This window comes from Hydractinia symbiolongicarpus, chromosome 12, assembly GCF_029227915.1.
Source record: "Hydractinia symbiolongicarpus strain clone_291-10 chromosome 12, HSymV2.1, whole genome shotgun sequence".
Lineage (NCBI taxonomy): Eukaryota > Metazoa > Cnidaria > Hydrozoa > Anthoathecata > Hydractiniidae > Hydractinia > Hydractinia symbiolongicarpus.
The window spans coordinates 9932159-9949113 of record NC_079886.1 but is presented as its reverse complement, the minus strand read 5'-3'; the positions used below and the strand labels follow the sequence as shown (position 1 = coordinate 9949113).

General features: G+C 32.9%; 2 protein-coding genes across 2 annotated transcripts; both read right to left on the bottom strand.

Moving 5' to 3' along the window:
- Nucleotides 1–2336: 2336 nt before the first annotated feature.
- On the bottom strand, nucleotides 2337–6288 carry LOC130621751 (uncharacterized). The gene is made up of 3 exons (XM_057437094.1): nucleotides 5725–6288; nucleotides 3979–4169; nucleotides 2337–3612 (listed from the first exon to the last, which is right to left on the bottom strand). The coding sequence occupies exons 1-3, from the start codon at nucleotides 5948–5950 to the stop codon at nucleotides 3058–3060; spliced, it is 972 nt and encodes a 323-aa protein (XP_057293077.1). The 5' UTR covers nucleotides 5951–6288; the 3' UTR covers nucleotides 2337–3057.
- Nucleotides 6289–7082: 794 nt separating this feature from the next.
- On the bottom strand, nucleotides 7083–15478 carry LOC130621752 (tricarboxylate transport protein, mitochondrial-like). The gene is made up of 7 exons (XM_057437095.1): nucleotides 15317–15478; nucleotides 12726–12862; nucleotides 11075–11282; nucleotides 10745–10968; nucleotides 10344–10564; nucleotides 9803–9876; nucleotides 7083–9257 (listed from the first exon to the last, which is right to left on the bottom strand). The coding sequence occupies exons 2-7, from the start codon at nucleotides 12844–12846 to the stop codon at nucleotides 9143–9145; spliced, it is 963 nt and encodes a 320-aa protein (XP_057293078.1). The 5' UTR covers nucleotides 12847–12862; nucleotides 15317–15478; the 3' UTR covers nucleotides 7083–9142.
- Nucleotides 15479–16955: the final 1477 nt, after the last annotated feature.

The following is a 16955-nucleotide window of genomic DNA, read 5'->3' as shown; positions in this document are numbered from 1 at the left end:
TATTCGAAAAGTCGCCCGCACTCGCCCGTATATATGCGGGTGTTTGCGGCTTATCGGCACCCTCTTAGTCAATTTGGCTGATTGATATGGTCCTTCTTTTCTTGCCTGCCAGGATGTTACCATAGCCCCGGGTTAACCCAGGCCATGTGAGGGAAATTGGGGAGATCGCACACTGTGTGGGCTGCTGGATATTGCACGGAGTTGTCTAAGCCATAGCGCCTCCTTGATATTTGTGAGGCTAGCCATGTAAAATATGCGCATCTATCATCTATCTATCTATCTTCAAGCAGTTGCATATTGTTGAAAATTTGCATGTTTTTATAAACACTTTAGAACCTTGGTAATTTCCCAGTAATTTCTGGAAACGATATGAGATGGAGGCTAAACCACTATAGCTATATACCAGCTAGGTATAGCTAGGTAGTAGCTAGTAGCATAGCTATATGACGTCTCTCTGACTGAGATTACTGTTTATTCGACACTGATACGTAAAAATAAAAATATAACATCCCAACGAAGAAAGTAATAAAATACTGATAAAAGATATTTTTGCTATGAAAACAAAGATTTACATTGTGCTTTACGGAACCCTGGAACCCTGGAGAATACAGAAAAAGCTAGCTAGTACAGTGTTGTGCGCACACAAACAAAACATAACTTCCTTCTTTCTTCCAGGAATATTTTCACCCCCAGCAACGACGCTCCTTCTTAGTGTTTTTACAACCACGTTCTCAGTGTCAGGTTTCTCAGTGTCTTTTTAAACGGAACACGAAAAGCCTTTCAATTTTTCAGTTCTGCTCAAATAAATATAACAAAAAAAATGAAAAGTTTGTATGACACTTTAAAATGCAGTATTGAAGTTTGCTCTAGTGTCAAAATCAAAGCAATTGACCACTAAACTCCAGCAACAATCAAAACAAATCTCCCACGATCTTTATTTTCGCCAAAATGCGAAGCTTGTGTTCTAATGAAAATTTTTTTTATGAAACAAAAAGAGTGCATGTGATTTAGCAAGAGGCGTAATCTATGAAAAGTCATTTCTCACAAAGGTCCGAATTTTCACATGCAAAAGATTGGACTGAATTATCCAATAATAGATAGAGACTAGCGAAAAATAATTTTAGCGTTGTTTATCCTTTTCATATTGAGAATGATTTAGCTGTCTACACTCCGCTGAACAGCGACACTTGCAAAGAATTTTACTTTGCACTAAACTTAATCGAAACTGATTTGGTATGATATTTTAAATCAAATTTAACTTCAAAGAACTCATGTACACCAGGATTGTTTAATTTAATTCGGTACGCAGAGTGACTTCGTAAACGTAACATTTATTTACTTAAACATGATAGCAAGTACGTTATACTGCGGCTTTTCTAGGTAAGCCAAACATGGTTTAATTAGATCTAACACGTCGGGACAGCATATAGCTATGAAATTGATATGCAGGACAGCCATACAACAGCTGTTTTACGTGGTATGCTTGGGATTAACCCTGGCTACCTTTGTTTATCACTTTAACTCAAGCGATAACGAAGAGAAAGCCATTAAAGATACCATGGATGAAATGCATGACAATCATACACATTACAACAGAACAATTTTAGAAATGATCGCAAAGAAAGTGAAGTCAATAAGCAAAAAACTACGAAGAGTTACTCCATATAAGTTTAAGCACGTGACTTACAACCCCGATTGGAACGATACTCATTTTCCTGCAGATATCATAACGGTATACGGACCTTAAAATGGTAAACAGAACATACATTATAGATAAACAATTCGGGTGAACTGGCATTTATACTGGCTAATACGAACGATAAAATTATATTAGTATGAAGCGTCAATGACCTCTCTGTCATATGCCAGCAACCTCGAACCCAGTTCCTTATACCGTTTGCCAGAATGATCAAGAAACGCAGTGTCGATGAGATTCACATAGTCTTGGGGATGTGGTTGACGAGCAAGGATTCATATTAATTTTGAACCCTTATAAGCTAAACTTTTTGAAGCAATGTTCAAGGTGGAGAAAGAGGAACCAGTAATCAAAAGGAATAACAACTCGTATTCTGAAAATGTATTAATTGAAAGCTGGAGTAATTAGTGTTGCAATAATTGGTGGAAAAAAATAAAAAATCGACAACAAGATCGAATTTTGACTCGTTGAAATCCTTTTTTTTAATTTCTGTTCAGTAAAAAAGTTAAAGTTTTCATTCCGTGCCGAGCGAAACGTTTTTGGCGGAATTTTGATAAAAAATACAATACGCAACGTCCTAATCTCAACAATAAATTATAGACCGAAATGGTGGACAACATAAAAGAAGAAAACACCGCAATTGAAACATATGTTGATGACAAAATAACGTCAACTATAATAAGTGAAGACGCAGGTTGTATGTAATTGATAATAAATAAATAAAAAAAAGAATTTATTTAAAAAACCCTCTAAATATTTAAAAATTAAAATTGACATTTTCACCGACGAAATCAATGACCAACGGATTTTTCACCTATAAGGTAGTTAGTGATGAATTTGGTTAGACGCAATTTTCCGATTTTTGCAAAAGAGAAAACTAAACGAACTAAACGTTTTTAAATAAAAGTAAAACTTAATATTTACCTATTATTTCTTAGCAAACCCTACTGTTCTGATTGGTTAAAAACGTTCTGAGAAATATAAAGCTTTAACAAGATAGAAACTGTTTCAGCTTCACAAAATCACCGTCAAAATCATCACTGAGAAATCTACCTAGGTAAAGTAAAAATAGCAGCAAAAATACAATAAACACGTATGCCGAGAATTAAAAATAAATACAAAAATGTAAAAATAAGCATATTTTTATTTGTGTAATACACGGTCAGAGAAACTACCTTTGCAGCCTAAAAAAACACCCTGAATCTTCATAAGCCACTACTCTCTTGGAAGTTAAATATCGCAATTAATTCTCCCACATAAGACGAGAAATAGGTAGCTCATGGAAGCTTTCTATATAAGACGTGGTACGAAGCAGAAATCTTTCTTTTTTTGGCGGTAGTAGTCAACAGGAATAACTGCTATCAACTATCTTGACTAGGATCGCTCATCAAACGTGACATTCTGGTCTGTATTTCTTCAGCAATCGATTCTCCTTCTGTCTGCTGCACAGTCTCTTCACAGTCTCTACTTACAGCACCAGTACTGTCTTCCGCCTTATTATCTGGACTAGAAAGACGGTTAGAACAAACAGTTTGAGAGCATTTTGAACAGTTTTTAGTCGTTTTTTCAGTCACGCAACTACATATTTGCTTCGTTGGTCTTGCTTTTAATTTTAACCCAGCTATACCTTTCTTGTCTGCGTTTACCTTATCTCGCTTAACTCGTCTACATCTAGCTGGGTTTGTCTTTCGAAACTGAATCATATTACTGAAGTCTACAAGATACAAGAAGCCGGCGATAATTAAATCGCATGATCTTGACTCAGATTTAAAAGCTTCTTCCAATATAGAAGATGCCCGTTCATCATACTGCCACCAACCGTTACGACCTTCATAAAACCAATTGTAAGATTCTTTAGAATGGCATGAACTTTCAGGATTTCCAGAATCTTCATCCTGCTTTTGACGAACTTTTACCTAAAAGAGCATTCGAGGTAAGTAACACGGATAACAGATTATATATACAATAAATATATCTCAAGATTAAAGTAAACTAGCTGGAAGATCCGGGGTGGTGTACCAGGCTAGCGTATACACAAATTGTATTCGTCCTGTATGTAACACTGCAATAACTGGTAATTTTTAAGGGAATATGTGACTTCGAAAGGGTTTGGCAGATAGATACTATTAATAAATAGTATGCAATTGTGGAATTAAAAAGAGGATGTTTATTTAAAGAAGGGATTAGCTTTTTTGAGTCTTACAGCCAGGTGTTTGTAGGATAACCAAATCAAATAAACTCGGGTGTTTATAAAAGAGATCGTATAATGTATAAAAACTTACAACAACAGGTTTCTCAAAATATTCTAATGACACTTCTCTTCGACACAATGCACATCGTCGACTCCTGTATGCGAATCCTTTTACACAGAGGAAACAAAAGATGTGAGAACATGGAAGTTTGACAGGATGTAAACAAGGTTGTAGACAAACAGAACATTCTGGATGGGCATCAACGAAATGTGTATGTAAATCTAAAAAGAGTTATAAATGAACAAAGGTAAAAAACACACAACAATTAGTGCCAAGGATAAATTGCAATTTCGTCTTATAAGATTCATTTACTCTGTTGTCTATGTCTCAGTTTGTTTCAACATAACCACAAAACTAATTGTAATGAGCAAAGAAGCTATCATAGCTGAAATTTTCCACATATCTCCAACCAATGTACCAGAGAATGTGCAAATTTTGTAAGTAACCTTCAAATAGGAAAATTATACTTGTTGGAATATCTCTATTTATAAACAGTACTTCAACAAGTGGTTTTAACAAAACAAGTACTGTTTTATTGGGAGAGGTGTCTGATTTGGTCTTTTTTATTGTTAAAGCACAAATAATACTTTATACAAAAAAAGGAAATTGAAACATAGCAGAAAGCAGGCCAGCAATATCATAAATTTTAGGTTATGATAGTCTAATTAGTATATAATAAGCTATTTAGGCGATTTATTTCTCCTAATTAAGCTATGAACTACTTTCGCTGCCTATTACTGTTCCCTTGTATAGTCGCAATAAATTTATTAGCTAAAAACATATACAAAATGTAGCTTGAACAGAGGTGACTTAACGAGCAACCTAACTCCATAAAAAAATGGAGGGACTAGACGTATTTGTCAAGATAATTCGTAAAGAAAGAAAACAATTCTCCTTAACTTAGTCTATGGAAAATGTCCTAAATAAGCTACAATTCTAATTTGATGTGAAATACATATATATATATATATATGTAAGAGGTCTGGGGTATAAACAACTTGCGTCAAAATGACAGTCGTCTGAACAATTAAAATAAGCGGTGGAAACATCGACTTGCTGGCATGTACATGCAGTTTTGGTTGAATGAATCAAGTGATAAAGTTTCTGCGTAAAAAGATGTGTTCCCTTCATCAATTTTTTTATTGGCTTAAAAGAATTATAGTTGGTCACACATCCTTGGACGGCACTAAAAGAGGATGCAAAATTCAGCTTAAGTGTGTGAATTTTGGAATAATTTCCTTTTACCAGTTTAAATAAGCCATTTCCTGTTTAAGTAGGACGTAATAGACGGCAAATAGATGAATTCCCGCGTGACGTCATTTGTTTACTCTTCAGTGATAAGCTCCTTGGCTCTGGCATTTGCTTGGCAGGAAAAAAGATGCTAGGATTTGGTGAAAAAAGGTCTTTTACTGTGGATTTCTTCCAACTGGAACATCGTTGGGGTTATAAACTATTATCGAGTGTAGGTGGATGCCTTCTGGTTTATTTAAATTCATTAAAAATCCTAAGAACGGCTTTGTGTGAAGAAATAGACTGATAATTACTACATTGCTTCACCTAGCGCCCCCATTTTTTTCCTGCCACGCAAATGCCAAAGCTGAATGAGCTTACCTCTGAAAATGTAAACAACGGAATTCATCTATTACAGGTGTATTTTATTTAGCTATACTTTACCAGAGCATATTTAAAAGTTTTCCCTGACTGATAAACTGAACCTAAACCAATATTTTCAAACATCTGTATTACAGCAATAGAAACGTAAATGTAACAGGTTACCTAGAGAGACACGCCTATTGATTTTGTTGCTATCATCTGTACAAACTTCCTCAGCAGATATTTTTTGCTCATCCTTAGTGCTTGCCTCCGCCATGTTTTTTGTTTTTATGAATGCTAAACTCGGAAGATGCTTTATCCAAAATGCGATTCCGTGGTTTAAATTTAAATTATTATTAAAAATTACGTCATTCAAATATGACGTATGTTGCGTAATACCAAAATGCATTGGGTGCGCATTTAGCAGGAGTTTGCGGAAAAGCCTGGAGGCACACGCACGTGTTTTGAGATTTTGTATACCGTTGAAGTTTTCAACTAAAATAAACCTTTCGAACTGTAATCCATGTTCAATAATGGGAATAAATAAAACTATAATGAAAATAATAATGAAAATGAAATAATAAAAATAATAATGAAAATGAATAGTGAAAATCTAGATGGTAAGTTGTCAAAGTTTTTTTTTATTATTCTTGGATATTATAAAGAAAAAATAAAAGCTAGAAATAAATCAAATCGAAAATTTTGTTCTGCCGGATACTTTGTGGAATGCGAATGTCCAAGCTTTGTCACGAAGGAAATGGTTTTGTAAAAAATGTAAATAAATTTCTTCCAAAAAAACACATCATCATTCAACATTTCTTTATCCTGTTTTACCCAAATATATACTCCCGCAATAAAATCCGGGTAAGTCGGGGATCTGGGTAATAAGTGCGACTAAAGGAAGCCATATTTAATGCCGAAGTAAAAATGATATTAGCGTCGTTATGGCATATATGTCGCTTTTAAACAACCCGTAGGGATAGTTCCTTCAATATTTCTTCACGTATATTAAAAAGGCAAAAGAAGCTTGAGAAGAGATTGGTTGAAGCCAACAAAAAAGTTAGATTTTAGGAACATTGGTAGACGTAACAATCATGTGCTTGCCTCTCATAGACAAAGATGCCTGACAAAGTTGTTTAGAAATTTTATCACGTCAACTGGCATCCAGAAAAAATGTTTTTCTTTTCACTGTTTCAGTTTTCAAAATAAAACAACCTGTTGTATGGCAACTTGACTGCCCATTTTTTGTTTTGATTGGCTGACAACAAAGCTCCAGAACTTTCTCAATAGCTTGTACTTTTCAAGATATCACCCAAACAGATGGCTAATAAATGTCTTTAGACAACCTCGTCCCCAGGACCTCGCCATCCCAGTTATAGAAAAGAGACAACAGGCGCTGTGTACGAGATTGGTCTTCAGAAGTTTTAACAAGAGGCAAAAGAGGTGTGTTTGATAAATATTTAAAATGCCAACAAATAATTTCTTTTTTTTTTCCACCATGAATAAAATTCAAGGCTATAAGAGAGGCAGAAACCAGAACAAAAAACATAAATTATGTTTTCCTCAAAAATGATAAGCATACAAAACCCTAATGTATAAAGCTAAAGGAGTCCAAAACATTCAAAAGAGACAAATAAGTTATACACATTAAAAACTATAGCTATATACCTAAATACATTCCTCTCTTCCAGCATGAGTCGTAATGTCAAACATATTTTAAAGTTACATTTCTAGAAAAAAACACATAACACACCACATACAAAACACATCCTCCCAACGACGTTATTTTCGCAAAGATAAAAAAGAGAAATTGTAGTACAGTCAACTCCTAGCAACTCGATTTTCCAAAAGAACCTAGAGAATGGGTTCGACTTCAGAGTTGTTGAAAACAAAGCCATCATTTGAAGTATAGCATAACATACATATGTTACACAAAAATAATTTACAGCTACAACAGTAACTATGTACATTTGTATATGGCTGACGATAAGAATCGCCGTCCTAATGTCAAAAAAAGTTCTGTGGACGAGGTTGTATGGTAGGATATTTTACTCGTGGTTGTTACAAGGTCTTGGTTTTACTTTTCCAGTAAAAAATCCGAGTTCAAAGAAATCTCTTTGGTTTTACGGAGAAAAAATTTCATTCACCATAATAAAGGCAGCACTACTTTCACATTTTTTAAATGTATTTTTACAAATCCATTTTTGCATAAAAAATCTATTTTTTAATTCGTCCAACCATTCCTTTACAAATCCCTCCAAAATTTGTATAAATGTTAACTAATGTTTTTACAATTTTTTATCTTTCTTTTTTTATCTTTTAGGTTTCTTGAAAATAGATTGGTTTTGTATTGAGTTAGAATTAAAACTGTATCAAACAGTTTTTAGTTTCTGAAACAATTTTTTTAGGTAATTTTTCAGGAAAACTGTTATATCAACCTAGATTTAACGCATGACATTTTGTAATTTAAAATAATGTTGCATTAGCCTGTAATTTTATTCACATTAACTTAAAAGCATACATTTCTGTGAGTATATTCCTCAAATTTGTTTATAGCGATGTTGCTATCAACAGGTTCAATGGTCATCAAAGGTTAAAGTTTGAAACAATTAGAATGCTGGATTTCAACTCAAGAATAAAACGAATTAAAGGAAAGCAAGACACTTTAATATGATTAACTATTCTGCAATTCAAACTTTTTTTCTATGATTTATTCTCTTCTCTGTTCACAAGAAAAGTTGAAAAGATTTCCAACTTTCAGTTTAAATCGAAACGAAAAATTTATTCACCAATCAGATTACGTAAACCACATTTGTCCAATCTGTTCTGTTCTTGAGTGGAAATCCAGTTTAGCAGGGGTTGTTTCTACACGTTGTTTAAACGTGGGTAATTCATTATCTCAAAAAGAGAAACAAGAAAACGCTTGCAGTTTTAAAACTTGTAACTATGGCTACAACCCTAGACATAATATATTGGGAAAAAGGGCGAAATTTCAAAGATCGCAAGCACGAACTGTTAAGAACGCCGCTTCTATCTAAGCAACACGCACTGCGAACTTGTCACTGTTCACAGCAGACTTAGGAATTAGGTTATTTAGTTAGATCCAACATCAGGATGTTGATTTTTGCTGACGCCAGCCATGCCCAATTCCACCATATTTCGGACCTTTTCGCGTAGTTGGAGTAGATTGTTTTTCACAATGCGGAAATTGTTGTAAGTGCAGGTAGAACATTTTGAAGAAGAGCTAAAAAACAGACAATTTCCCAAATATTGTTTACAGGGTTGTAGCTTTTGATTTAAAAGTTTAACCATTATTTTAAATGAACGAAAAATTTCGATAGTTTTAACATTTCGACAGATAAAATTTTCTGTCACTTTAATGTACACAGTTTAACATTATTTTCCAGTACTCCTCGATACTATCAATACAAACATTTATAAATCAGCTAACTAGAACTTGGTATCTCGCACTGCTTTCTAAAATAAACTTATTGTCCAAAAATGACTAATTATTGGTACCAACACCATTATATACATGAAATTTGTTTTTCCTAAAAAAATTTGATTCTAACCAATTTTCCACAACATTTGCAAATCCATTTTACTCTGTTATCCAGACTTTATCTAATAGTTTCATAACTTGTTCGTAAATGGTAAAGACAAAGGCAACATCAAAACAAACGCGGCCAAGCCTCGGCACTGTTCCTTTGTAAAATCTAAAAATACAGGTGTTAAGAATACAGGTTTTAAAATACAGACGCTAAAAAAATCAAAAGCTGTTTCAGTCTCTTCTTAGGGATTAATTATTTCGAGAATAATTTTCGCGGATTTCGCGAAAATATTACATTCGCGAAATTCGTAAATAAAAGCACAATTGACCACATATTATTCATCAGGTCTTATATAGACAATTCTTTTCTTTTTAATGAAAATTTTTATTGCCCATGATTCGCGAAAAATTCACGTAGTACTAATTAGCGGAAATTTGTCTTAGCGAAAGATCCATTCGCGAAATTCAACCTCATCATGGCATTTTACTTTGGTTAAGGCTCCTCTCCTTTAGGCAGAATATTCTGACAGGATTAATCTTGAGAATTTTAATTGACTGCCGGTTTTGTGGGTGCAATCAATTTTGTGTCCATTAATTACAGGTGTCCGCTTTTCATAGTGTCCGTTATATAGAAGGTACGAGTATTTCGCTTCGCACAAAATACCCCGCTTTGTGGAGATGAGCCTTTTGAATAAGCAATTTATTACTTACGCTCGTGCACCTTCCTCCTTCCATGTTTTCATAACACAGTCTAGTGTATTCTTGTACCGACTAGCTTCTAAACCCTATAAAAAACGACGCAGATGACTTAATACATACTTAAAATATTTTACAACGTTTTAGGAAATTTTCTATATTCTTTTTTCATCCATGATCAAACTTGGATGAATAAGGTTTTTGTAAAGTGATCTCAACGAATTTTACCGAACCAGTATAAATAATTTTGCTATAAGCAATGTAAAAAGTGATTATCACTAAATGGTCAGATTAATTTCGTTGAGTGAAAATAATAACAAATTCACGACAGAGTTTTTCCAATAAAAATTCGAAGAAAATGAGTTTCATCTCCAAATTATTGACTCCTCTCTTACACAAGGGTCATTTCTTTCCCACAGGAAAAGGTGATATCGCACTTAAGCATAATTTATTATTGAAATTCTTGGGAGTGTTGCTCTATGTTGGGACATTCCACGAAAACATATTCACTAACATAATAATTTAAAATTCACTTTTTACATCACTAATATCATACCTGCATCCTTGTTTTCACTACATCAACAGGTGTGTTTCCAAACACACTAGCAGCTCCAGCTATTCCACCAATTCCGAATGTTTTTATAGCACCAATCTCTTTCGTGTTATCACTCCCTTGCAAGTAACTCTTCAGATTATTGTAAACGAAAAATCGTATCGCCTGATTAGAACCTTGTTTAATAATGGTAGCTGTCAGTCCTTGATATGTACCTCTTATACCTGAGATAAAGAAAATTTAACTTGCTTATTTTGTGTAACAAATCTAAAAAATGTTATTCAGTGTTTTAACATCTTTAAAAAGATATTCATTTGTAAATAAAATAACTATTTAAAGAACCCATAGAAACTCCTTCTCTCAATGACTACAGCCAACAAATCCAATAAAATTAAGTTTCATACCTTCAGTTTTTATAATAGTCCATACTCCACTGAAAAAACCTCTGTACTTTGGATTAGGTTGTGTTTGATCATGAATAAACTTAACTTTCACTGTTTCCATAGGACATACAATTAAAACAGCTTCCGCAACACCAGCTCCTAAACCGCATGTTAAATTTCCAACTTGTGACAGTCTACCTCTGGAATCTGCCATGTTATTCCGCAAGAATTCGTAGACTGAAAATCTAAAAGAAAGAGCTATTGAAAACCCAAAAGTTATTACAATTGCAAGCTTATTTTATAACAAGAAAATTGATCTGAAAAATACAAAAAGATAACGAAATATAATACCTAATAGAAGCTTTGGGAATAGAACCATAGAGCAAAGAACTTAAACCTCGATACAATCCAAGAAATCCATGTTCTTTTACTGTAACAGTGGCGCAGTGAAGAGGTCCTTTATATTTGGGTACTTCAGCTCGCGAGTCAAGTTGAAGTTGAGTTTTAACATACTCAGTTGGAAATGTACAACAAATTTCAAGACCGCCAGCAATGCCACCTAAATCAAAACAACATAAATTTGCTTAGCATAGAAGAGATGCTTAACCAAAAAAATATCTTAGCAGATTGAAACTGCTTTGTGTCACACAACGTTCACATTGTGAAAACAACTAGTTAGATGTGTCAAACACTAGACAAAGTGATTCATTGTGTGGTCACATTGGTTTAGAAGGCAGTTTGGGAAAAATCAAAGTACCAAGAAAATAAGCAAATAGTCTGTCTAATTTGAAATACTTGTAGTGTAAATATATATACTGTATAAATATAGCAAATCGCTATTTCTTTCGGTATTCTGAAGGCAACATAGTTAGGAGGGGGTTCGACTTTCCAAAATTTGGTAAAAATAGGGGATTAAACTTTGCCAAAAAGAAGGTGGGATTAAACTAAATAGGCGGTAAAAAGAGTGGCATTGCCCTATATTCCGGAGTAAGTTATTGCTTCTTAGATTACCTACCTCAAGTAAGACAGATAATTTAACTTAACCCTAAAACAGAAATTGCTCATTTTTTGTACTGTCTTACTTTGCAGCCAGTTTTTATTTCTTTCTTTTAAAAGTTACATCCTGTTTATCATGAATATATCTAAATTCATGTTTCTGCCTGTCAAAACCTATTAAAAAATTATTTAAAGTTGACGATTGTGAAAAGATTCAATAACTCAGCAAACTAAGCCTGGGCAATATTCTAAATTAGTTATGTTAGGAAATTAGAGAGACTTTATCTATGCATTGGAGATCTTGAAAGAAGAAAAGTTCTAAAGATACCACATGTTTGAGTCACATTTGGGGGCCATAAAAGGCAGATAAAGTAGACAAATGGAATAAGAAAGAGCAAAATCTAATCTGCTAGAACTTTTTCTCACTATTTATTGTAACTATTTAACATAGCTTTTTGGTAGGTTTCATATAGTTTTTTAAAAACAATAACAAAAACATGCCTTCTGGTGTCTTTGAATATGAGTTCAAATTATTAGGGTGTTTGTGAACAAAGATAATAGCTTTAGCTTGAAAAAATAGGGGGTTATTCTTGAAATAAGAATGGTGGGGTTCTTAATAATTGGGGGGGGGGGGGAGGGTGTTTAAAAATAAAGGAGTTTTGACCCCTCTGTCAACCATGTGCAAGAAGAGGGACAAAAGGCAAAGGGACAGAGGCAAAGGGACCACATAACTTGTTACCAAAAACTTTGAGTCATAATTGAATATTTATAAGTTTCTAAGAGTCACCTGTAGTTATTCACTAAAATGGTATAGATTCTGAATACTGCTGCCCCTTTTAGAAGTATAGCTGTTAGGAGGAACATTTAAAACAAGTTATATGACCTTACACAAGGCACAAAAATGATATAACTAAAATCTTAGACCTGCATAAGCATGCATTCAAACTATCAAGTTCAAATTCTTTGTTTTAAATCAAAAGCAAACAATATTAAAACATAAACATACCAGCCAAAATAGCTTTTATTGGATGCTTCTTTCTGGCAGCACCAGTTGGAGCGCTCATTAGTGCTGGTCTTTTAACAAGAGTAGACTGTTTTAAGTTGCTTTTTGTTGTGTTTTCATCCATTTTGTTCCTGGTTACGCTAAATGTTAAAAGGCTGTAACTGTTTAAGGGCACTTTTACAATTAGAAAATTGTTTATGTCGACGTTTTCTTTAGTGAATGTCATAAATAATTTAAGCATAGGTTCTTGATTAAAAAATATAACATGTTTAGCTAGTAAATCTAGAATAAATATAATATTGTCTCACAGATTTTTCCCAGCGGGCATTTGAAAAATGTTAAAAACTGGTTATTTTGTCTGTTTTTAAGACATCTGTTATATGTCGAGGAAAAGACAATTTTTAGACACCTTGATTAAACTTTAAAAATTTTTTAAAAATCACTAGCAGTGATTGTGCAAAAATAAGAAAAAACACATCCAAATACTGTAAGCTGATGTGTAAAGCTGTAAAAAATGTTTAATGTATTTTTCTTTGATTTGATTTTATAGGCAATATATATTAATAAGTTCCTTTGCTAAGAGTAATAATGCTTTGAGGAAGAGAGTTGACAGCAACGTTACTGACAACCAGAGAAAAACATATAATATTTATTGTTTTGTTTATTTATTAAAAATTGGGCTGCTTTGAAGTTATTAATTTTTTAGAAAACAGAAAAAAAACATCAATTTTTCCTCTTCTTTTCAATAAAAATACTAAGTGTTTTGGTAAGAACATTGTGGCATTAACCAATATTAACAAAAGTATAAGCCAACAATGAGCATTTTTAATTTTTTGCAATAATATTTTGATCTATAATTTGATCATCTTAAGGACTAAAATATAAAATTAAACAAGATTAAAAATCCATAATATAAAACATATTCATATACAGTATATAAAGACAATTAAACACTAAACAAGAAATTCGAGACTAAACCTGCAGGACATCAGTAGTAGTAGTAGTAGTAGTCATTTATTCGGAATAAGAAATTTATTTATTTGTAAGGATAACAGCAAAATAAAATACAATATAAATATAAAAATAATGATATCCACACAACTATAAAAATTATCCAGGAGACCACATTATAGCATAGCTAGAAAAATGTGAGGCCACGTTTGATTAAATAACTATAATCAGTGACAATGTAGGGATTTATGAAATGGGGTATATATCACTTAAATAACCAGGAAAAAATAAATAAATAAATAAAACAATAAACAAAACAAAAACTGAAAACAATTGGACACACATTTACATACACAGAACCAGCACATTGACACACAACAAACGCACACATGAACCTAGTGTAATGACAAAAGTTTTAAACAATTGGCTTGAAATAAGCAGTTTAAGAAATAAGGAACTATTGTTGGGTATCAGATTGTAAAAAAAAATCAGTAAGTTTAATCCTTAAAGCATTAGATGATAAATCGAGGAAGGATAAGTTGAAATGTTGGATAAACTTGTTCCGTGATTGAATAGATTAAAAGTGAATTGAATTTAAACCGTAGGATATCGTTTGAACAGAAGGTACACTTATAAGACCATCACTATATCCACAAGTACCGTAGTTAACAGAAAAATCAATACCAAGTTTTAATGACAGAGAATGGGAGTGTGTTTAAAGTAATTTTTTAAGAAATAGGACATTATGAAGGTGGACATAAACAGGAAATTTCAAGATTTTAAGGTGGGAGAAAAGTGGATTAGCATGAGAATGAGGATGTGAAAAAGTAATAATACGTAAGGCCTGTTATTGAAGAGTTAAAATTGTATTAACTAAGGAAGAAGAAGCCTGACCCCAAATCTGGCAACAATATGAAAGATGAGAATGAAAAATTCAAAATAAACTTGACAAAGAGTATTTTTGGTAACATAATGGCACAGTTTAGATAAAATGCCATTAGCTCTTTTAAGTTTGGAATTATTTAAATGAATATGAGATCACCAGAAAAGGTCAGAATCAAGTAAAATACCTAAATATTTAATTGTGACATTAGAATTAATACGTTTACCATTAATCTTTAATTAAAAATTAAAATTGTGAGTAGATTTACGTCTAGGTTTAAATATAATGTATATTCGGTTTTGGATGTGTTTATCAAAATTTTGTTGGTGTTAAGGCAATAACACAATCATTTAATATCGGACTGACATGTCTTTTGTAGATGTTTAAGATTTTTATTGACGTGTAACAAGTTGGTATCAACAGCAAAATGATGGACCTCCCCAAATTTAATAGCATGAAATAGATGAAAAGAGTTCTAATGAATGTCCACGAATGCCCTAATGTGAGAGTTTACAAAGAAGTACAATGTGGTCAACCGTATCAAATGCTTTTTCAAGAGCAATAAATAGAGCACATGCAAAGTTTCCTGGGTCAAGGGGATTAAAAATAAGCTGAGTGATAGACATAAGTGCGTAAGATGTGGAAAAAGATTTACGATCATCTGAAAATAACCTAGCTAGCTAATTATGTAAAGAAAAAAATAAAGTTTGCAATAAATCGTCAAATTCATAATTTAGAGAAAACAATTGTTTTAACTTACAGAAATTTGTTGAGTCAAAATAATTGGTTGTTTAGCAACGATATAACTACAGTAGTCTTTCTGTTTGTAACGCAAGTAACTTTTTAGTGCCCTTTTCGTGCCACACAACTCACACTCACAACTACACAATATCTACCATCTTGTTTGTTATTGTGCTCGGATCGGCGAGAAAGCTCAAATATTTTAGAAAGCAAACTATTTTTGTATGACTACCAACAAAATAAATTAAGCCGAAATGGAAAGTGAAACCAAACAGGAAGATGCTTTATCCAAAATGCCATTCCGTGGTTGAAAATTTTAAAATTAACTCTTATTTAAAATACTTCGGCATTAAATATGGCTTCCTTTAGACGCACTTATTACCCAGATCCCGATTTACCAAGATTTTATTGGTAGTTGAGCAGCAGCGTCATTAAACTGCTCTTGCTCCATTGGTAATGACAGATGGATCGTATTCAGGGAACTCTTCAACCACAGACGTCGCATGATTTTCTTCTTTTAGAGAGACAAATGTTGATTATGGATGAGAACTTTTTTCTTTAGCAGCCAAACCGACTCTTCCCGAAAACGCCGATTTTTTTGGTTTTGGTTTTGGGAGAGGTTGGAATTTTTTACTTAAATATGTTGATCCTATAACTTTTGGTCTTTCCACAACCAAATTGTCACCTAAAACAAACCGTGTAGTTATCAGCCGGGACAGAACTTCGTACCAAAAAGGTTTTTTCCAACAATCACAAAAGGAGTTCAGGACCAAAGGATTTGTTGGGATGACTCCTTATTCTTGATATCTTCGAAGAGAATCTTGTGATTTTTTAAATTAATACCTAAAAAATTAAGTTGGTAACACACACAAAGATTTTCTTTTTTAAAGAAGACTAATGGTTTTTTTTTTGGTCAAACGATCAATCTTTTTTATTCTTTATAATATCCAAGAATAATAAAAAAAAACTTTGACAATTTACCATCTAGATTTTCATTATTCGTTTTATTTATTTCGATTATTGAACAATGATTACAGTTCGAAAGGTTTTATTATTTTAGTTGAAAACTTCAACGGTATACAAAATCTCAAAAACACGTGCGTGTGCCTCCAGGCTTTTTCCGCGAATTCCTGCTAAATGCGCACCCAATGCATTTTCGGTATACGCAACAACACGTCATACTTGAATGATGATTATTTATTCTAATAATAATTTAAATTTAAAACCACGGAATCGCATTTTGGATAAAGCATCTTCCACGCAACAACACGTCATACTTGAATGATGATTATTTATTCTAATAATAATTTAAATTTAAAACCACGGAATCGCATTTTGGATAAAGCATCTTCCAACCAAACAAGGCAGCGTTTGCTCTCGGGGAGTAACTTTAAGTTTTTTAAAAAAGAGAAAAATTACTTAATTTGTTTTGTATTTTTATCTGACTTTATTAATTTCCCATCTATTTTAACTTTTGTAGCTAATGTCTGTTGATTTCCAAATATTTTGTTTCAATAAGAAATAGAAGATACTTCCTCTCCCATAAGGCTGGGCTGGCTGGCTAACTAAATCTTGTGGAAAATGTTTTCTGGATTACTACAACCATTCCCTAAACCTAACTTTAAAACTATTTTCTAACTTTAAGTATCAGTTCAGTG